The sequence below is a fragment of the Phalacrocorax carbo genome, chromosome 1 (assembly GCF_963921805.1).
Source record: "Phalacrocorax carbo chromosome 1, bPhaCar2.1, whole genome shotgun sequence".
NCBI classification, from domain to species: Eukaryota; Metazoa; Chordata; class Aves; order Suliformes; family Phalacrocoracidae; genus Phalacrocorax; species Phalacrocorax carbo.
Genome location: NC_087513.1, coordinates 78,486,668 through 78,508,621, shown reverse-complemented (window position 1 = coordinate 78,508,621; position 21,954 = coordinate 78,486,668). Strand labels below are relative to the sequence as shown.

At 40.2% G+C, this 21,954-nt stretch overlaps 1 protein-coding gene and 1 long non-coding RNA gene across 5 annotated transcripts in view; one reads left to right on the top strand and one right to left on the bottom strand.

Moving 5' to 3' along the window:
* Positions 1–7,390, bottom strand: part of FBLN1 (fibulin 1) — an 81,472-nt gene extending 74,082 nt beyond the window's left edge. Inside the window, exon 1 of one of the 3 annotated variants that reach the window (XM_064461275.1) lies at positions 6,592–7,390. In XM_064461275.1, coding sequence (XP_064317345.1) covers positions 6,592–6,667 — 76 coding nt within the window. In that variant the 5' untranslated portion in view covers positions 6,668–7,390. Of the gene's footprint in view, positions 1–5,984; positions 6,069–6,591 lie in introns of those variants that run through there. The other 2 variants (XM_064461282.1, XM_064461310.1) reach the window with 2 other exon arrangements.
* A 121-nt stretch (positions 7,391–7,511) lies between these two features.
* LOC135315132 (uncharacterized) lies at positions 7,512–20,793 on the top strand. Of its 2 annotated transcripts, none has more exons than XR_010374576.1 (5): positions 7,512–8,084; positions 8,202–8,314; positions 14,861–14,955; positions 15,569–15,697; positions 20,696–20,793. It is a non-coding gene; the product is annotated as an uncharacterized LOC135315132 (long non-coding RNA). The 2 variants fall into 2 exon arrangements; XR_010374577.1 differs by lacking the exon at positions 20,696–20,793 and adding an exon at positions 18,887–20,632.
* Positions 20,794–21,954: the final 1,161 nt, after the last annotated feature.

Genomic DNA, 21,954 nt, shown 5'->3' with positions numbered 1-21,954 from the left:
AAATGGTATCAAGTGAGGCTGATGCTACAACATATCTAGGCAATGTGCTATTGTGCTTCAATGTCCCTAATGACAGAGAATTTTTAATAATACGTTACCTAATATATTACCTCACTGTCCACTCCAAAAGCCCACTTAAATCCATTCTTTTGTTACTACCTCTTACACACAGGCTCTTACACACTTCAACTTTCTATGTATCTGAAGACAGCTACTTCATGCAGGTATCTTTTCTGGGAACAAATTAACTTTTTCATCTTTCTGCATAGGTTATTTTTCAGACTGCGAGGAGGCTGGAGTTCAAAAGATATTAAGACTAGAAGACTGAGCCTGCTCCGAAGTTTTCTAGAAGACATTAAGAAATTGAGAGAATATTAATTACAGAGTCCACTGAGCCAGCACTATATAAACAGCTTAGTATAAGTAATGGCTGTCCTAGACTTTACATACTCAAAAGACCATGAAAAACGAGGGTGCATTCACAGAGGAACACAGGTGGCCTAAAGAACCCAGTCTCACCAAGATGACATGGGTGGACCTGCAAAAAAGACTCCAAATTGGAAGAAGAACAGGAACTGCTCTTTCTGACAAGCGCATGCTAAATTTTGTCCTTCGCTCCCTCGGATGAAAAAAAAACTCATGCAAATACTGAATTACTTCACAGGGTGCTGATAGCCTAAAGTGGCACTTCTTTCTCATGTAAGAGCAAATTTTTATCTTCTCTTGATTTCCCATTTCAAATCTTGAAAAAAAAATGTGATTAGTAAGTTTTATATAAGGTGTTGCAATTAATCTATTATTAGTCCTGTTCGTTTGTAGAAAGGCCATGATCCAAAACATACTGAACTAAATGAAAGTCTTTAGATAGACCATAAAGAGCTTTGGATCAGGTCCAAGTATATATATTTTTAAATTAAAACTAAAGCAATTGAAATAGGACTGATATGAGAATATGACGGAGTGGCACGCCATGTAGTATCAAACATATATATATATTCAAGTATTCCTTTATCTTCTCATATAAAACTGTTACAGGAAAAACATTTTCACACTGGGATTTCTCCATTTGCATCTGAGAATTAGCAAGAATAACTACGCTTTTATATACTGCTTAAGTGACTGTAGGCACGTTTATTGCAGAATAAAAAAGAAAGATGGACAATGACAAAAGGTTCTGATATTCTACTACTGCCATATTTAAAGAATAGTCTGGAAACACTGTGTAGATGGGATAAAATTTATAGCACAGTGGGACAAGGTTCAAGTAGCTAACAAATAAGGAAGAAACCACAGACTTTACAGAGCAGGGAGAAAATAAAGATCCATTTTTTGTATATATTTATAGAGCAATGATTTAGGAAAGGTTTTCTTTTGGATAATAAATTAATAAAACTCCTTCTTCAATGAGATTTGCCTTATTATTGAAATTATATATATTGAGCTGCAAACTGATATCTAGCTCTTCCAGATTTTCTGCCACAGTATTGGTATTAGAAGTATTCAGTACTCTGAATCTGGAATTTAGTCAGAGATAAGTGCTTCAAAGATGGAACACTGTACTGTTTTGAACAGATGTAGTGCTGGTAGCATTTGTATGGTATATCATTTCAGTGCTTTGTAAATCCTAGGAAACATCCTAAAAAGCTGGAATATACCAGATGAAGTATTTCTATATCCATACACTTACTTTGGCAACAATAGAGATCTCTGTTATTTCTTCCTTTATTACTCAGCTTAAGGTCTCAATCCAGATTTTGACAGTACTAGACTCAAAAGTGAACCCTTTAGCAGGGAACATCTTATATCCTTGTGCAGTGTTGTTGTTTGTGGGTGCTACATTAGCCAAAGATGTGCCAGTGTATTCCAGAAAGCATTAGGACTGGAGATCCTTCTTTACAACTGGTGCAGCCTGTTGATCAGAGACTTTCAACACAGCTTTTACTGGACTGTCCCAGTGCCTTGCCAGAGATTATTTCAGCAGGACAAGAATCATCACCTGGTCTCACGAACAGGCAGGTTACTGTCACAATTTTTCCCCTACTGTATGCAGTCTCCATCACTGCAAGTTACCCAGTACATCATCTTTGTAGATACTGTGACTATTCCTTCTCCACTTACCTGACATTACTCTGAGTGTTTCTAAACTAATTTTTACTCACAAAATGTTATGGCCAGTAATTCTTTACATTCTTCTAGGGCTCTTCACTGATCTGTATTGGCCCTTCCACTCTTTTATATTCTGCCTTTTTGCTGCTTGTGCCCTCTTCCACTGTTTTCCCTCTTGCTCCTGACGACTCCTTCATTGACTTCTTTGTGGGTGAATACTGTGTTGAGTTTTGGGCCCCTCGGTACAAGAAAGACATTGAGATGCTGAAGTGTGTCCAGAGAAGAGCAACAAAGCTGGCGAAGGGCCTAGAGTACAAGTCTTACGAGAAGTGGCTGAGGGAACTGGGGTTGTTTAGCCTGGAGAAGAGGAGGCTGAGAGGAGACCTTATCACTCTCTACAACTACCTGAAAGGAGGTCGTAGTGAGGTGGGTGTTGGTCTCTTCTCCCAAGTAACTCACGATAGGACAAGAGGAAATGGCCTCAAGCTGTGCCAGGGCAGGTTTAGATTGGATATTGGGAAAAATTTCTTCACTGAAAGGGTCGTCAAGCATTGGAACAGGCTGCCCAGGGAGCTGGCTGAGTCACCATCCCTGGAGGTATTTAAAAGGCATGTAGATGTGGTGCTTAGGGACATGGTTTACTGGTAGACTGGCAGTGTTAGGCTTACAGTTGGACTCAATGATCTTAAAGGTCTTAAAGGTCTTCTTCCAACCTAAATGATTCTCTGATTCTATGACAATTCTTGTATTCTTTCTTACACTGTAGTCTTCTCAATCTCCTGCCTTCACTTGTACATTTTATGTTGCAGCAATGTTATCCAGTCTCCCAGTTTATTTACATGTCATGACTTAACTATTAAAAACAACACCTGGCCTATCTCCTTCTATTGAGACTGCATGTAAATACACGTGCCTGACACTTCCTGAGCACTTTACAAAAAGTTTTTCCTATTCTGACTAAAATGATATGCTTATTCTGTTCTTTTTTCACTTTACTCATTTTCATTATTCCCTATCACTGTCAACCATCGCTTTTTGCTACCTCTTCCACCAAAGCTTTTGTTCATTTATCTTTTTCATACTAAACCACTTGGCGCTACCATTAAAATTCTTGCCCGTGCACAGATTTTTTTTAAATTTTGCTTTCAGCTCTCTTTCTTGACCTTTTCTGTCTCAGCCCCTTTTATTATCTACAGATATTTTACTACATCTAGTAAACCCATATTCTCTGTTTACTGAATTGATTTTGCCACCTACTTCTTTAAATCTATCCATAGCTCACAAAGCAAACTTAAATTCTTTTATGGTCCCAAGTAACTCTTCTTCTGTCAAGTTCCAAAGGGCTAAGATCCCTCTTTCGTTTCAGAAAATGTTAATAAAAGTATTATAGAATAAGCTGGTCTTAACACAACTATTTATTAAAAACACATGTAAAATTGATATGAAACTTGCAGAATGGGCTGAAGTGCAACAATAAATAAATAACTTTTGAAAATACATTGATCTGCTATCAGATAATGCCTGAAATCTGACAGAATAGTATAAATATACTGCAGTAACTTGATAAGCGAGTTTATGGGTTTTCATCTTGGATTTCACTAACATGTCTGCTTTCAATTATGCACATGAAAAACAAAAGAGTTTAACATCTTGCTCTTCCACTGATTGCCATAAAATTTCATGTCTGAAAATGGGCTATTAAAAAGAAACTCAAATGAGGGCTAATTTAGCGATAGCACTCATACTTCAGAACTGCATTTTTTGGTAGTATGTGATTTTGGGGGAGATTTTATCTATGATAACAGGCAAGAAAGCATAGATTTAGCCTTTTATAAGTCCTACCTCCACCCATATACTTCTTACAAATTTACTGCTATAAAAGCACATGTAAAAATCATAATCTTAAAATAAAACTCATTCCACAAAGTCAGTGGAACATTTTTTTTTATTACAAACTATAAGCTCACCCTGAAAAGACATGTTTCCAGATGTTTAGTGAGTTAAACTGTCTGTGCCTGCAGTACCAAGACATGCCAAAGACACAGCCAGAGGATGAACTATTCATACACTGGCTGGACACAACGATGTGAGTAATTCATCTTCTTCAGTGGATGGTAGTTTATATCGTAAACAAAAAAAAAATGTTTTTACAAAATGCAGTGGTTACAATAAAACAAAGCTGCACTGTAAAACTTAGAAGGTTTTTAAGACCCTTACTCTTGCAAAGAATGACGTGCATTTCTATATTCACATGCACTGGCCAGTCCACTGAAGGCAGTCCCTTCTGTTTTTAGAATGAGGACTTTAATTAATAGATACTGATGATTTGATGATTATTTAGTAAGGAAGAGCAGTTAAGAACACTGATGGTAACAAGCTTACGAGGAAGTTCTATGTCAGACAGACGTTGTCCTAGTAACTTGGCAATTGTATCACTAAAGCACTTAGGAGCTCAGCTTCGCCCCAGGCCCCCTTATACTAGTCACACAGAGGATCACAGGCTCTGCCCCGAACAGCCTGCACTTAAACAACATGATCTCACAAGGTAATTACTTCATTTGCCTGCAAAACACAGATGGCCATGTAAAATATTGCAGAACAAAATCTTTCTTACAGCAATTACAATTACTAGCAATCATTGTGTTGTTAATTATGATCACTAGTAGGTATTTCAGCTGAGCAAAGTCTACTCTTTAAAAAGTAGTACGCTACGCAAGGATCCTCTCTGCTTTTAGACATTTAGATCTTATTTTAACCAGTGTACTGTTTTCAAAGTTCTAAGGATGTAGACATTCTTGGTGAAACCGGAGTATGGATTTTTATGGATTTTTATTTTTGAGAATAGAAACTTGATATGCCTTTTATTGCCAAATTTGACTATACTTTGTGTTAAAAAAATTTGAACACCAGTTTTGCTGATGTACCCTGTTGTCAGAGAGAAAGTAGGAGCTACCTTGGGATTCTGGCACTAAATGCGGTTTTTCTAACCTTCTTTATTCTGTCCCTCCTTCTTTAAAAGGAGTGGGTAACACCTCTATCAAAAGCAAATATTTTGAGAGGTATCTGTGACAAGTGCTCTGCTATATGAAAATCCAAGAGCCAAAACACTGTGATAGTAACAAATACTTGACTTCACTGGCTTTTGTCTGCCATTGTTAGGCCTGGGCCAGAGACCATATGTTTGTGAATGTTTGCCTAGAGTACTGCATAATCAAGCCTCAACTCTGAACGGCCCCCTTGGGGGTTACGCTAACAGAAAAAGGTCATTTGTCTGTTAGCTATGATAAATTCATTATCACTATATGAAAAGTTGTTTCTTTGTCGTGTCTTACCAGTTGTGTTTTGGCTGGACTACTACACTGAATTATATCAAGAGAATATCCTCTTTTTATAGGGTATTAAGAGAGCAGGAAAAAAAGCGCACAGTGTGGAAGGGGTGTCACGGCCCACATCCAGAGCCCTGCTTTCAAAACCAACCACATCACACCATATCATTCACAAACGTTTCACATTTTGCCTTCAAAAAGCCCGCATCTTCTGCTTCGCTACTCCTCCCGCTCCAATGAGATTTCAAGCAACTACTGATTCTGATTCTCAGTTTGGGGGGGCACAACCTGGCCCCCAGCAGACCAGACCAGACCTGACCTGACACCCCACCTAACCGCCGCTTTCGGGACAGACCCCGTCCGCCGCCTGCAGTTTAACCCGACGCCCACCGCCGGGCGCCCTTCCTCGCGCAGCGGCGCCCCGACATGTCGCAATTCCCGGGACACCAGGCTGCAAGAGCCGCCGGGCCGGCCCCGGGGGGCCCCGGGGCGGGGCAGGGGGGACCGGGCGGGCAGCGCAGCCCGGCCCAGCCCGGCGACGGACCGACTCACCGACACCCAGCGGCAAAATCGGTCCCGGTGGAGCCTCGTATCGACCCTCCAGAGCAGAGCTAACCTGCCCGGGTGGCAGCGGCCCCGGGGGAAGCGGGGTGGGGGGAGCCGGCGGTGGCAGCGGACGGCTGCGGCGGAGCCGGTGCACGCCACGCCTTTCTGCTCACTTGAACATGGCAGCGGCGCTTTAAAGCCTGCCCGGGACGTCCAGGGGCACTAGGGACACACGCACATATACACATCAGGGGAATCCCAGCCACCCCGCAGCCCCATCCCCCGTGGGCCCGCTCCCACCCCGCAGCGGCGCGACCCCGCGCTCCGCCCGCAGCGCGGCCGCCCGCGCCCTCCGGCTGCGGGGCGGTGGAGCCGGGCACCACGGGGGCAGCCCGCCCGGAGGGGAGAGGCAGCCCGGCGCCCCGCCGACGCCGGCGGCAGCCTCCTGGCCAGGCGGGGCCGCGCCGGCGCCCCGCAGCCCGCCGGGGTGCCCGGGACCCCCCGGGGGCAGAGCTGGGCGCCGGGGCCGTGGTGGCGGGAGGGGGGGAGAGCGCGGTGCGGTGCAGCCCGGTGAACGCCCGCGGATCGGATCGGCGCCGCTCCCCGCACTTACCTTGGCCCCGGAGCGAAGGCACCAGCGCCAGGAGCAAGAGCAGCCGCAGCGGCCGGGCCCCGCGGAGGTTGTCCATCGGCCGCCCGCAGCTCCCCGCCGGCGGGAGCACTCGCACCGAGCGGGGGCTTGGCTCTCCTGCAGCGTCCGGAGGGCTCCCCTCTTTTTGCTTGCTGTTGCTGCTGTTTCTGATGTTATCCCAGCCGCCTGAGACCGGTTGGAAAAGAGCTTGCAGGAACCCCCCACTCAGCGGGCTTTACAAAGATTTAATTCACTGCCTACCCGGTTAATTACACAGCCTGCAAGTGCTTAGCAGAACAGAGCCGCCACCGCAGCTCGGAGGCAGACACCCTGTTGCTTCTGATACCCCTACCTCTCCCTCTCCCTCTCCCTCTCTCTCTGCCAGCCCCACACACGCTGTAAAACTGACTCCCTTTAGCTCGGAAAACTTTTACAGATACTCAGCGTGAAGCTAGGGCCGGCGTGACAGATTCTGCGAAGGAGAAATGCAGCGACTTCTCTCGGTGCCAAGATAGAGAAAACCACAAACAAAGGCAAAGCAAAGGAAAACAAACCAAAGGCAACCACCTAGCCGAGAAGGACGGGTTTAACCTCTGGAGGGGAGATTTTTTCAACCCCCGTTCTTGGCCTTTCCGTGGATTTTACGCCAGCACAACTTTGGCCAATAAAAAGGTTTTTAAAAAGGAGAGAGGTTCTAGAATTTTTCAATGAAATTCACTGGGAAGAAAAAAAAAAAAACCTTTCCTCCCCCTCTTAAGAAGTCAAGATGAGAATTTCAACCCAAATGAGGCAGTCTGCTCTGCTCTATCTCTCCCCTCCCTTCTTTTTTTTTCCTTTTTTTTTTTAAACCTCCTTATCTTATTTAAACAGGAACACAAACACTGAGAGTGGTCAAAGGAAGAGCTAGATTTGAAAGCACCCCGTTGGCTATGCTGTTGCCAAGATCTTTAAGATAATGTGGGGGGTGATATTTGCAGGCGAATGCACATGGAAACAAATGGAGATTTCATCACCCCTCTATACTTTGCCCTCGGTTTTACTCAGAAAAACAGCTGGAAGTTAGTTTGTGTTTACTTGGTAGTTGTGCCACATGGACTCTGACTGGACTATTCCTCTTGCAGCTACTCAATAACTCAACTTTTTAATATCTCTCCTCAAAACGTCTATCTGGAAAAAGTACTTAAGGCAGTAAGGGTTCAAAGCGTGTGTGTTTTGTTCTGCCCCAGGTTGCTTGCTCTTTTTTTTTCTTACACAAGAGCATAAAAATGGCCATATGATCAAGGGTCCAACTCTCCCAATAGCCTCTCTTCAGCAACGATCATAAGTGGTCACCAAAGGAAGAGTATGAATAAGGAAGACACAGTGATAATTCTCCCAACTACTCTCCCAGTCTCCAGCTGCTTTGGTTTTGGAGCATTTCCTCGGCAGAATGTGGTTTCTGTGCACTTGTAGCTCGCAGTGAATTTCTATACCAGGTATTTACCCTGCCTTTCCATGAGTTCTTGTAAACCTTTATCATCCAAAATATCCTTTGGCAACAGGTTTCATGGATGTACCAGTGACTGCATGAAGGGCCGTTTCCTTTGTTCCAGGTTCAACTGGCTCCACCAGCCTTCTCATGGTGCCTCCTAACTCTACTGCAGGAAAAGACATCAGAGAACTGACCCATATCCACACTCTTGCTGCCTTATCATATCCTGCCCAGGTCATCTTCTTTTGACTGATTCTTCTTTTTTATTTGTTTTTTTCCCCCTCTCTATTTTATTGGGAAGGGACAGCTAGAAAAGGGGAAGAAGGATGGAGGGCCAACATTATTTAGGGGTATTTCTTGCTTCCCTTTTCTACACATCCATGTCTATTTCTGTCTCTTATTTAAATGCTCTAACTCAGTTTACAAGGATCTTACATCACTTATAGTGGGAGCTTGGCAGCGTTTCATCACGACCTCCGAGCTACTGTTTTTCATGTATGAAACAGCTGCAGGAGGCAACTAACAAAGATCACACCTTGTCTAAAGTTTGTACCAGCTTAAATGAACAGGTGGAATCCCCTCCATAGAAACCCTGAATTTGGTTCAATATTGGCTTGTTTCACTTTATTTCAAACCCTCTCCTAATTGATTAAAGGTAGGTAGAAAGAAGTTCACCAGTTTGACTAAAACAGTGTAAAGTCACACGTAATAGCCTGTCCGCACATGGAGTTACCCTGATTAACACCATGTGTGGACATTCTTACTCCAGAGTAAGAATTCCTTGTTCCTGTTTAGTTTGCCACCACAAGCTGTTTACCAGAAATGAGGCAAATCCAACTAACAGTTTAAGAAATATTTCTAGAAACTATCTTGGCTATGGTCATCTGCAGACCTGATAATAGGTTTTCCCTTGGTTTGGGGTGGGTTTTTTTGCATAATATTAATACAGATTTCCAGAATAAATTGGCACTCTCACCTACAATCAGATTCAGTGGCCTCGAGTACATGTGATTCTAATTACTGACCCCAGGCTTTGTAGTGAGCTAAGCCATGCACTTCAGGCTCAATTCAAAGCTCCTGGAAGTCAATGGAAAGTAAAGGCTTATGAAAGGGAACATTTTACATAACCACATTTTTTCTTACATCTGTTTGCAAAGGCCCTGTAATCCTTTGTGTAGCTTTTAAAACAAACAAATTCTTTAATGAGGATTTTATTTTTAATTCAGAAGAATAAAAATCATTTGCAGAAGCTCAGATTAATGAGTAATGACAGTGTAACAAATCATTGCGCAAGTAATTTCCAAGGGTCTTGTTGAGAGTAGATACACGCAAGTAGACTGACAAAGAATTTAGAATTACTCTAATAAATCCATTACCATCTATGGCAGCAGGTTCACAGTTGTCATTCGGCTACTTAGTTTTCATGAGAATGGGAGTTCTTGAGGTGGCCTGAATAAGCCTATGTAAGGACATCAACCTCTGCCTAGTGAACAAAGCTGTCCCATAGTCCCAGCTCCTCTGTTTTACTGTAGCTCCCAAATCCTGAATTTTTTTTCCTCCACCCATCTGTCCCAGAAGTTGAACGAAAGAGAGGGAAAAGAAATCGCTATATATTCCCTGTTTTCAGAAAGGGTGTTACAAGCAAGAAAACAGATTCACCTAGGAATGAAATCTACCCATAGTTACTGAAGGGAGACTGCTTGGTCAGTATGGCAAAAAATGAAGCTACTTTTTGGCTCTAATGAAGGTAAGATGCATAAAAAGGCCTCTTCCCTAGGAATAGGAAGAATACTTCGCTGACTGCTATGGACCCACAAGGATTAAGAAAAGCCTGTGTGGATGTTACCATCTCCCACTGTAAAAATAAGACCCCAAACTCTTGGGGCAAATCCATAGCTCTTGGAGTATAAAGAATCCATTCAGCTTAGCTCCAGGCCCTGGTATGTGCAAAGTACAATTGGCATTTGGCTTCTTTTCTGGAGAAAACACTACCTGAATCTTTTGTGAATTAAAAAATAATTAGAATAATAAGGAAGACCTCTGTCTAAAAGACATGTGGCAACAACTGTGTCACATAATCATTCTAATATTGGAAGTTTTGGAAATTTTTAGGTTTTAGCATCTTAATATTGGAAATGGATGTTTACGGTTTATGGTTACCATTCTGACTATCTTACCCATCTTTCTGAATAGTATAAGCAGGTTTTCTAATTGAACTAGAACTTTACAAAAAAAGCTTGTCATGGTTTTCAGACACGGATGCACCATAATCCTTGGTTATTTTTTGAAACTGTTAATGGCATTACAGATAACATTTGTTGCTTGTTTTGAGTCTAAATCAGTCTAGGTTAGTTTTTAATACATCTCTGGGCTTGTACTGATGTTGAAGTTACTGTCACTATGTACACAATGCTTTGTGCATCATCAGTGACCGTCAAAGCACCTTAGGGTAGTGTAGCTTGTGGACATTTCATAGGCACCTAGCATGTCCTTGTTAGAGATTAGCTTGGATTAAAACCTCCTCTTAGATAAGTCACTTTGTCCCCCACGCCACAGGCTCGTATTCCTTCTGAAATCCCAAACTACTGACTATCCACACCAAATGGATACCAGCCTGAGTCATGCTGGGCCCTAGATAAGCAAAGGAAGGTGGGAGGACTGACACCCTCCTCTGTGCCCTAGTGTGTACGAAACTGTGCCTCCCAAGTCTAGTCAAGAAGGCTGACCTAGCCACCACCTTTATGCTATCTGTAGCTAAAGTCAGGCAGAGAAGCTGGCTCAGGACTCCTTCCAGAATAATTACAATGTCAGATCAAATTTATAAACATCCTAAATTTGGAGTGTTTTTTATATAAATAATATTACATATATATAAAAGTACCTATATGAGTAATATTACATAGATGTGTATATATATATATAATTATGCGAGTGCCAATAGACCAAGCTACTTATACCATATGGGTAGCAACACATATGCTTGTATCCAAACCAGGGTATCGGCCTGGGCTCTGTGCTTCAAATACCTAAAGACTGTTAGAAGAGGCTTAGCTTACTTTACAGACTTTCCTTGTACAGACAAACCCTTTCACTGCTAGATTAATCTCTGAACATTTTTTTTCTCTTTGCATGGATCAGTTAAATATTCCAGACTGGGACTCATAAACCTGAGCCCTTTTCAACATCATTGCTTCTAAGCATTTTGAGTTTTTACCCATTTTGGAATTTGTATCCATTTTGTAATGTTGCCTACATTTTCTTCTCTTTCCTGTCTGAATAAGAAAAAAAAATATATAGCTATCTTGGACACTGAAAACACAAACTGGTTTTCTATTAATATGTATAGGATCTGCTTCTAAGACAAGGAGGAGTTTATTGGGGTATAAAGGAATGCTTTGATGATCCATGTCATTTCCCTTGTGGCGTTACTTGTAGAATTCAGGAATAACTCAATCTGACATTCATGGGGTATTTCCTGCCTCTCCTTCTAGAGATGCATCCTCCCAGTCTCTCAGATCTCCCTCTTCCCATAAATTTCCTTCCCCCTTCTAGACGCTCTCATGTCACTGCAGGCAGAGCTAGTCTTATGTGTGAAGAGGCAAGGTGTTTTCTGGGACCTGAGGCCTAGGAAGGCTGGGACGCGTTTGGGTAAGCTGGAGAGCAGTGTGACGCATGCACACATGGGCTGGAGGAGACAATGCCATCTACCATAGGCTCTGCTTGGGGCCTTCACAAATCTATCAACAGCAGGGATCAGTCATTATTTTAGCTGCAACCTCTCAGAGGGTGACTTTTAAATTTGTCAGTCAGCATCTGTACCAATGGCTATTTTTCACTGTTTAAACAAAAATAAAATCTCATTATAAAGGGTGGGGGAAAGCCATCAATAAAGTAAATGGCTGTTCTGGCAAACGGCCATTTCCCTTCCTGACATCCCTGATAAATCTGAGCTCCATCCCTGTCAAACAAAAGTAATATCCAAGTATGTGACCAAATGATCTTTGGGAAACAGAAAATAAATGAGTAAATGTAAGACATTTCAGGTTTGCATAAATAAAATTCCGTAGTCTGTTGTATCTAATAGCTTAAAATCAGGAGCATGCAGTTTTCTACATTTGCTCATGATCACTTAAAATCCGCTTCATTCAGTGCTATTTCATTATTGTTTTATTAATTTGCTGTATCATTTACAAATGCTTTTGCATAAGTCCAATAAAGAGAGAAGCCATCCTATCCATCTGCCAACAGCCCCAGCCTGCCAGAAAATTTTTATCTTACCAGTAGAAACCGCGATATAAACTCAGTATAATGTAAGCAGACAGTCAGCGGAAACAGTATGAACACTGATAAAGCTCTACAACAAATTCATGTATTCCGGGTTTCCTCCTTTCCCCTCAGCCTCATAGACAGCCTCTGTTTCTTTTCCTCAGTCTCAATTTCTTTAACAGAGGTTCCCAAACTTTATTTACTCGTGTACCACATCTTTTAGACTTTACAGCCTTGGGCTGTAGTATCTTTGTCCCAGGAACCCAAGATCATCCTTGGTGGCCTGGTTCTACAAACACATGTTAATAATATTCCACACAGGGAGCGGGGCTTGCATTTACACAATGCTTACACAGTTCTGAGCAGTGGCTATGGGAGGGCACCTTAATACAAATTAATTTAAAAGTTATTGTAGTGTAGCAAACTGTTTGGAAGAAAAATATTGTAAACTTACCATACTTTCTGGCACGATTCTACAGAAACTGGCTGACATCTGATACATGTGACCTTGATGGACATGGGCTCTTAATTGGAAGGGTGGATGGATCAGAATATCTTTGGACGGCTGCAAAGGGGGAAAAAAATATTAGCCCTGTTAAATGAACTTAATGGGTTAAGCTGCTCCATGCTGCATGTACCCTGTGACTCTCAGGTCTCAGGGCAGACATTTTTGTTTGTGTATACTACATCATCAGCCACAGGCCATGTAGATGAGGAGACTGGCTCAGAGTTGTTGGAGAAGAGCTGTAGTATAATTTAAGTTTTGCATAAAAATTGAATTTTCTGTCTCTCAGGGACTACTCTGACACTCCTTGCTCAGCTCCTGGCTGAGCTCTGGAAGCAGAGTTAGCAACACAATTTAGGTTCCATCTAAAAAACCTCGAACCAACCAGCCCTGTACTACCCATTTTATTCAAGAAAACCCTTTCCTCCCACTCTTATTTCTTTTGACTGTGATCTCACAACTGTTCTTAGATCTAGTCATAGAGTTTGGGACTGGGTCAACGAGGTTTTCCTATGAGAGGGAAAAACAGTCCCGGGTGCTATGTATAGAAAAGAGGATCTAACATAGACAGACAGCAGCAGCTTACGCCAAAGGGAGGTGGAAAAACCATGCTCAGTCTACTCTCAAAAATGACCCTCCATCCCCTGCAAGTCCTAACGATTTAGGAATTAATTATCTGGGAGAAATGTGGCCTGCGAAACAGCAAGTTTGAGCAGACTTTAACAGAGGTTCTGTTTCCAGCTCTCTCTCTGGCTTACAAGATTTCTTTTGGCAAGATATTTACCGTTCTGTGCCTCACTTTATCTGTAAGAATAACCTGATTTGTAAAATGTTTTGAGCTCCATAAAATCAAACAGGCTGCATAGGAGCTAGCTGTTACAAACTAGCAACCTTGAGCCATTAATCTCCCATGAATGTGGTGTGAAGTAATTTAGGGCAATTTTAGCTTAACTTGTGTGTTTAAAAGGAGCATCCTATATAGCCATCTATATTAAAATAACGTTAGTGTTCAGAATAGCTCTCATATTCTTTTCTCTAAATTTAGAAATATACAGACAGCCAAATTTCCAGCTGAATAGAAGATATATACATTTGCTTTGATAGTTATTCCGTAATTTGTACTTTACTTCTGAAGTGTTCCACAAACATACAGGCCAGTCATTATGAAGATCTGACTTGTGTGTGTGACGAATACCTTCATTGCAAGTCAGAAAACAGAATTCTTTCAAGATTTTAGACTTCCCATTAAATAGGTGTATTCTCTGTGTATTCAAGGGTATCATAAATTGTGTCCAAACTCTCGTAAAGCGGGTAGCTAGTAAGAAAAGCATTTGCAGAATCATTAATGTGAATCCAGAGAAAGAAGTTTCTTTATTTGTAGCTTTCACTTTTTGCCTCAGTTTATGCAATATACTGTATTTAATAGCTCTGCTAAAGACGAGTGAAATCTTGGCTCTACAGAAATCATTGGCAAAATTCCCACTGACTTCAGTGGGGCCAATACTGCTGTTAACTCTTCCCTACAAGGAAAATCCAGATTGCCTAAGAAACTGACCTGCCTCTGTTAAGACCACGATCCAGACTGCTTACAAGTTGAACTGACCTTCTACCATTACTGAGGCTGTTATTCTTGAGAGTTTGCCAAATCCTTAAGACAAAACTAGCATCATAAATTATCCCCAAACTTTTACCCTGGAGTAGAACAAACCTCACTTTATAAGTGAAAGCACCTATGCAGACTTACATCTTCCAATAGTTTCACTGACAGTTTTGCTTTTAAGAAATTAAAAGATTTGTTCTGTTTCGGAAAGAAACTCATGTTTCTTAAATGAACACTGATGAAATGTTTTGCCCTCAGGTCCGACGTTTCACTACAAATACATGAAAACATACAAAATCTGGTGAATTATTAGTGTATTATTTTGTATCACCTGAAGCTATCAGAATTAGGGATGATTTAAATATATGTTTACACCAGACCATTCATTACTATTCTTGGTATGTTTCAGCTTGCCTTTTCCCATCAAAATATGAGGATGACTGTGAATAGGAAAAAAAAAAAGCACTTAAAGGATGTGTATGCACAAAGTATGGAGACACACAGGTAACACTTCCACACCTTCCGTCAAACACTTAGCAATCTACTTCAGTAATCCACTGAAGTTTCTACATTTAGTTATAACGTGCCATGCTCCTCAGATCTGGTCCATTCTAGCAGCTGCAATACCAAAAGCCAACAGTTTCCTTTGCTTCATTTACTGAAGCCATGGCATTAGTATCAATCATAATTTGACCTTATGCTGCACGTCCTGTGACTTAGCTATACATTACAATCATGCCCGCTTTGGTCGCGTATCATGCATTGTGTGTAACTTAATTCTGCCCGTTCCCTGACCACTACAGAAGGATTGAAAGCCAGGTCCTGAACCGTCACCAGATAAGTGCATTCAACACGTAACACAAAATTCAGCAACATTGTCATTGTGAAACAAAACCCCTTAAAATTCAGCCATGGAGAGTTGTCTATAATGATACACTGAGGATCTTCCACATTTAAAGTGGTTTGCTAAACATACTGAGTGCAGATACACGCTAGTGGTCATTGAATAAATCTCTGTGTCCCCTTGATAAGTCTTTCCAGCTGTTTAGATGCATTTTTTTTTTTAAACTCTGGAAGTTTTGCAATAGATGTTAAAGTACTGCTGTTCTGTTCCTAGGTGAAAGAAATTTGACTGTTCGCTCTGAACCAGCAAAGCTAAGAATAGCTTTAACTTTGCAAGTAACTGCCACCGAAGTAAATGGTAATATTTCTATTGGAGTGCTGTAAGGCTTGTTCCCATGAGATGGTATGTAGTCTGATTTCAATATAGCAAAACACTTCATCATTTTTTAATAGTCTTATTAACTTCAGTGGGATTACTCACACACCTTAATTTATATATGGCCTTAAATTCTTTACTGAACTGGGTTATATGAAGTATCCTAAACAGAAAAGCTCACTCGTGCTTTTCATTTTCCAAAGTATATGTTGGGAACTGTAGTCTTTCACTGCCATTTCTCAAGTGCTATTTAAAAGCTAGCATTTGCCAGACTCCATCATGGGTCAAAAGAATCTTTTTCACATACACGCTACTTATGCCTCCTTCTGTATTTTCTGACAGCTCACACAATTTGAGGTCCTTTTGACTTCATTTGTTGTTACAGTGATCTATTTCCTTTTTTAGAAAAGCCAGCCTTACTAGAAATGCCCATAAATTCTCCCTGTTTTGCTGTTCTGTTTCTAGTAACAAAATCCGTGCTGGAGCTCCTGAAGTTTTCACTGCTAGATTTCTATTCAAGTCAGTATTGGGGAAGAGGACATGAAAAATAATGTCAGCATTGCTTTTATATGTCTAAAACTGACCTTAGATTTTGAAAAGGTGGAACAGTCTTTTTTTCTGATATTCTGAGTTTATTTTTTCTGTGAAGGAGGCAACGACTGTTCTCCTTTTTAAAGAGCTAGCTAGCTTGTCATTCAACTTTTCTTCAGTAATTACTTTCTTGGACAGCAGACACAAGAGTGTGTTTGTACCTCAGGAAAGTGTAACCCATGTTCACTTTAATCAGGAGTGAAGACACAGTAGTAGGGACTTTCAATAGACTACAGACAAATATACTGTCACATCACCATGACTATTATTCATTGTGTTAGCTAAATGCAAGCTGTTTCAGGCACGGCTATACATAGTAGAATCACTCCTTTATTTGATTACACAGACATTAACTGTATACTGCTAGAGTATCTGGAACAGTGGCATCCCATTTGTGAGACAGACCCCTAGATATTGTCTTGATATGAACAGTAACTAATAATAGTAATAATGGTATATGTACTTTCAGTAAAAACAAGGGGAAGCCCTTTTTGATGATAGCCTAAAGAATTCCTTTATCTGTTTTCTCTTCCTACATTCCATGGCTCCTCCTTACACAATACTTAATATTTGCCTTAGATGCCAGTTAAAATACTTGAGCTTTAAGCCATCAAAGTTGCTAACAGCTTCTCATCAGATGCAGGGCATTTGAGATGGAAGATTAACTAGAGATTTTTCTTGCTGGAAGGACAAGTCTGCTCTTAAGAGCACAGCCAGGATGGACACGAGACTTGTGTATGTGACTGCATACAGTCCTTACTCTTATGCTAGCAGGATAGCAAGGTCAAAAAGGTACTTACCAGAAAGCCTTCATCAGCCTTTATACTGCTTTCAGCATGGACTCTTTCAAGCTCATTGTGAGCATTCACAATATATTCTAAATGTTTTCCTATGGTCTTATGCCCTATATGGCCCTTACGTCTAGACATATGATGACAGGGGAACCTCAAAATACTGCTTCGTAAAATGTCTTATTTTTTAACTAATATGGGTCCTAGAGAAAGCTTCTGTCATATCTTTGAACGACCATTTAAGAATACAGCCAAGAACAACAAGTCATTTGTACTTTTCCTCCATCTCAGACTGATGTTTTAATTATTTCATACCTGGTATTCTTTGGGGTTTTGCTTCTTTTTTTCCTTTACAGTCATTTTGATGATTGCTTTAACTGTCATGGAACCATTGTATGCCACAGTTTCTCTCAGCTTTTTTGACATGCTGATTAATATAGTCACTTTAAAGTTCCTTTGTTCTGTTCAGAGTAATGCAAAAGGGTTTTGTGTACAATCTCTTTCGTATTAACAGACACAGTTGAGGAACATATACAGCAACCTACAGCAAAGGCCTTACACCACTTGAGAACCAGAATACTCACATAATGATTTCTGTCTGTCTGTCTGTCTATGTCTGTCCCATGTGACAGTGTTCAAAATTTATACTTTTTTTTTAGAATATCAGAAAATGCTCAGCCAATGTGAGTTTGTCTGGCTAACATTGTACTCAGTTTGTACTGCCTTTAGCTTTGGCATTCCAATTTACCACCCAGGTTGTATTTTATTTGGAGACATTTTCATGGTGCTCCTCTCTACTTCAGAGGACTCAAATAAAAGTAAAAGGAATAGCTGTACATAGGACAGTGGACTGACATTTCCTTTGCAATGTGGGACTGGAGCTGTCACTATAGCACGTATAATTGCATTTATACAATGAATTCTTTAAGCACTCTTAGTTATCACAAGAACAGGATTTGTATTTTCTGGGACACACACACAAAATTACTTAAATGTACTTAAATTACCACATTCTCTTTTCACCCTAATACATATGAAAACACCCATAATTATCTGTGAAACACCACAGAAATGCTAAGTTTGAGCATGTATTTCTTTGCTTTTTTGTGTATTTGTGTCTATATGCATGCATTTTTTTATGCTGGCCTGGTTTTTGGATCAACACATCCCCTGTTCCAGCTGAAATGCATGGGAGGTTAATGTCTCTCAAAATGAAGAATTCTTGTTTAAAAGACCTTTTGTACATTTCAGCAAGTTAGATGATTTTGCCTCAGGACTCCTGCACTCCAGCCATAATTTCAGGGAAAGACTGAACAGATGCATAGTCTAAAAAGTCATCCATGGCATGAAGAAACACAGAAGTGATATCATAACCAAAAATGCAAAGGAAGTATAAATATATATGTGTCAAGATTCTCAACTGTGTAAATCCTCATGGCTCCACTCTTTTCAACAAAACTGTGCCAATTTGCAGCAGAAGAGTATTTCCTACCCTTAGAAAAAAAGGATGTGTAGTAGCCTGTATATTTCTGTATGTAGGATAGGAAGTTTACTAGTGTTTCTTCAAAGATATTCTAGTTAATCTCTTTATTAAAAAAAAAAAAGCCCTTTAAGAAATCCTAGCCAAAGTTTTGAAACTTAGACTTGGAAAAATACCAATCACTGTAAAATCAGACATTTAACACATCATAGTATAAAGCACTACGCTTAGCTGTAATACTTAAAAATATTCTGACACTGCTTGTAAAATCATATATAGGACTTGGATTTAAAGTTCTTTCTGTTATTACATTTCCCGTCTCCCTTTTTATGTCGTCTTTTTTTTTTTTCCCAGAGTCAAAACTTCTAAAAGCCTCTGCTTCAAATGAAAGAAAATCTGGTCCCAGATGTCACTAATTGGGAACAGGTTAGCAGAGAGATTTAAACAGAGATGCCTGAAGTTACAATTCATCATGTGGGATCTAACAACAGCCTATTTCACTAGGCTCTTTCATTTAGTTTGTATGATAATAAGCTTTAACTAGTACCACGCAAAACACAGAGGATACATTCAAGCAGGAAAATTGCATTAATACAGGTCTTTCTAAATGCTATTAGTGTTTGCAATATACCATGTACCATGTAAACATCTCCTTTCTATCCATAGGTTTGGCATATGCACAGACTGAAAAAGAAATCCATTCATCAAAGTATTTTGTTTCTCATATCAAGTGACCTGTTTCTTAACTTCTGACATTTAAGAAGTAAATTTAAATTGAAAGAGTTAAATGTCTTTCAGCAGATCATTAAAGAACATTTTTAAATTAATTTTCTGTAATAAACAAGATATTTGGAGAGGAAAGAAGGAGTAGAGGGAATTGTGGTTAGTTATGATGTAGCATTGGTTTTGCTGCTGGAATCAGCAAGAATTTTGCCATTAATTTCAAGGGTAGAAGGATCAAGCTAACTACATTACAGTCGCATTAAACAAATCAACGGAAATACGTATTGCCCACAGGGTTAAAATAGGCCATACTTAATTTGAAATCTAGTCTTTAAAAAAATAAAAAGATCTAATTACAAATAATCAAGAGAGTTTGTACATTTACATGCAAGCTTGGTCCAAAGACCTCTGAAGTCAACTAACCATTCTCAACACATTTTAACTAGTTGAAATTGCCTGATACAGCTTACTATCTGCTAATTATTTGAGTAAGATACTGGCACTTCTGCTCAGTTAAAAATGTTGAATTAGTATTTATAAGACTTTTTCCTATAGTACCGTGTAACAATGTACTTGAACATATAAATTCTGGCATGCCCCAAATGACAGTATTTTGTGAACCTGATTATTCATTGTCCTGTGCCTCATGTTAATCATTATCACTGGTGCTAATGTGAGTAAGGCAGAATGATGGTGGGATTTTTCTTTCACTGTCTTTGCTTTGTCTCAAATGACTATATAAGCATCTGGGCAAGTTAGGTCCACTGAATTTCTCGGGCAAAATTCTCCTTACTTCATAGGAAATAGGATCCAATCCAAGTTATGTGAAACATTTTATGTTGTGGAGATGACTTTAGATGTAGTCTGTCCTTCAAATAAAGTGGTTGGTATGTACATGTATACTAATTAACCATATATTTATTATTTCAGGATGTCATTTATTCATGTGTAATTTCTTTTTAGTCTTAATTTCATGGTCTTGTGAATCTTAAGATCTGCATTTGAATACTGCAGTTGAGGTACACTGGTTCTGAAAAGAAAGGTTTTAAACAGCGAGAGCCCACTTCCCATTTTTTATTGCTGGATCCATAGGTCATTATAATTATTCTGATATGCAACACTAGAGAGTCTGGCTCCCTTTCCTGTTATAGTAATCTTTGCTCTCACTGACATACTGTGATGTACTGTGGGAGCCAGACAACCACTGGGCATTGAGGAAGGTGTATCCCCTTTGGAAGTCTTGGCTCAGGAGAAGCAGAGATGGAACTTAAAATTGCATTTCAACAAAAATTGAGTTTTTCACTTAAAAGAAAATTGTTGTAAATTTTTCACGTAGTGCAACTGGCAGCTGCACCTGAATTCTATCAGGGATTCATCTTCCTGTTGGTTTAAAAAGATTCTGTAGTTTTCTGTTCATTTAATCCCTGTTTTTTTTAACAGGTTTGTATAAAGTCACCAAACAGAAGAGCTCAGAAGGCTCATCAATGCAGGTGAAATGGAGAAAAGCAAACTGCTGTTTTCTTACAACAATTGTGCAAAACAGGCAAGTAAGGCCACAAGTAAGTTTTCACCAATGTGTCTTACAGGATATTTCAAGATCTTGAATGAAGTGTCCAAAGTACCCTTGCAAGCTCAGAATTTATCATCTTCAACATTTAGTGAGGAAACAAAATAGTATCCACCCTGAACAATGGCAGAAGTGGCCACTTTGGCTTGTGGAGGGAAGAAAAGGAAGACGATAGGAATTTTCATATCTGCCTTATATTATGTTACGTAGCCATACACCTCCACACCAGACTGGGAAAAGAGAAGCAGGCACAGTCACAGACAATTTCAGTGCATGCAACAAGCTCGCGTGAAGACTTAAAGCAGATCCTCATGACACAAAACACTGAGGTGGCAGCATCACTACAAAGTGCAGTAATGTTTTCTCCCCCCCATGAACTGGAGCAGGCAAACACCGACATAGGCTACTCAGCTCCCATCAAATTGTAAATATATACACGCAATGTGACCAAACACTGGAAATACATGAAGTACAGCTGTTTGAAGAGATAGCCAGACATATCCAGCGTAACCAGAGGCTAATGTCTTATGACTAGTAATGCAGGTATACAAAGGGAGAGGAGCAAGATACTCACTGAAGTACTTGCTCTGCTGTACTGGAATTTGGGGCCTTCCCTTCCAGCTCTGTGACTGCATCAAGTCTGTAAGCATCTAACATGTCCCCACTTGAGGCACTAGCAGAAGCAGAGCATGATTTTATCATGGACCTCGAAGGGGTAAGAACAAAAAACTTTAGCTGGAGGCAAAAGGTACAAATGCTGCTTCTGGTATAACGTCCATAGTGTGCTCAAAGCATTTACTGGTAGTTACTGTTAGTTATGAGCTGTACATTAAATTCATTATGGAAATTAAATACAAACACTGAGATTACTATGAGAATAAGAATCAACATTATAGCATTTTTGCAGTTCCCTCAGTCTTCTAGAAGTACTAAGAGAACAAGAAAGAGATTGAACATCCCAAAGTAATTTAAAAGCAAATCTTTTTCTTTGTACCTGCTGTGTCTCCTTTCAAACAGCCAGTTTGGCTTCCTAGCGAGGAACAGGAAAAATAAATCTACTGTGCTGATCAGAAGTAAAATTTTCAGACTATATGCTGTTCATATTAAAAGATATCCACACAGCCACAGGTCT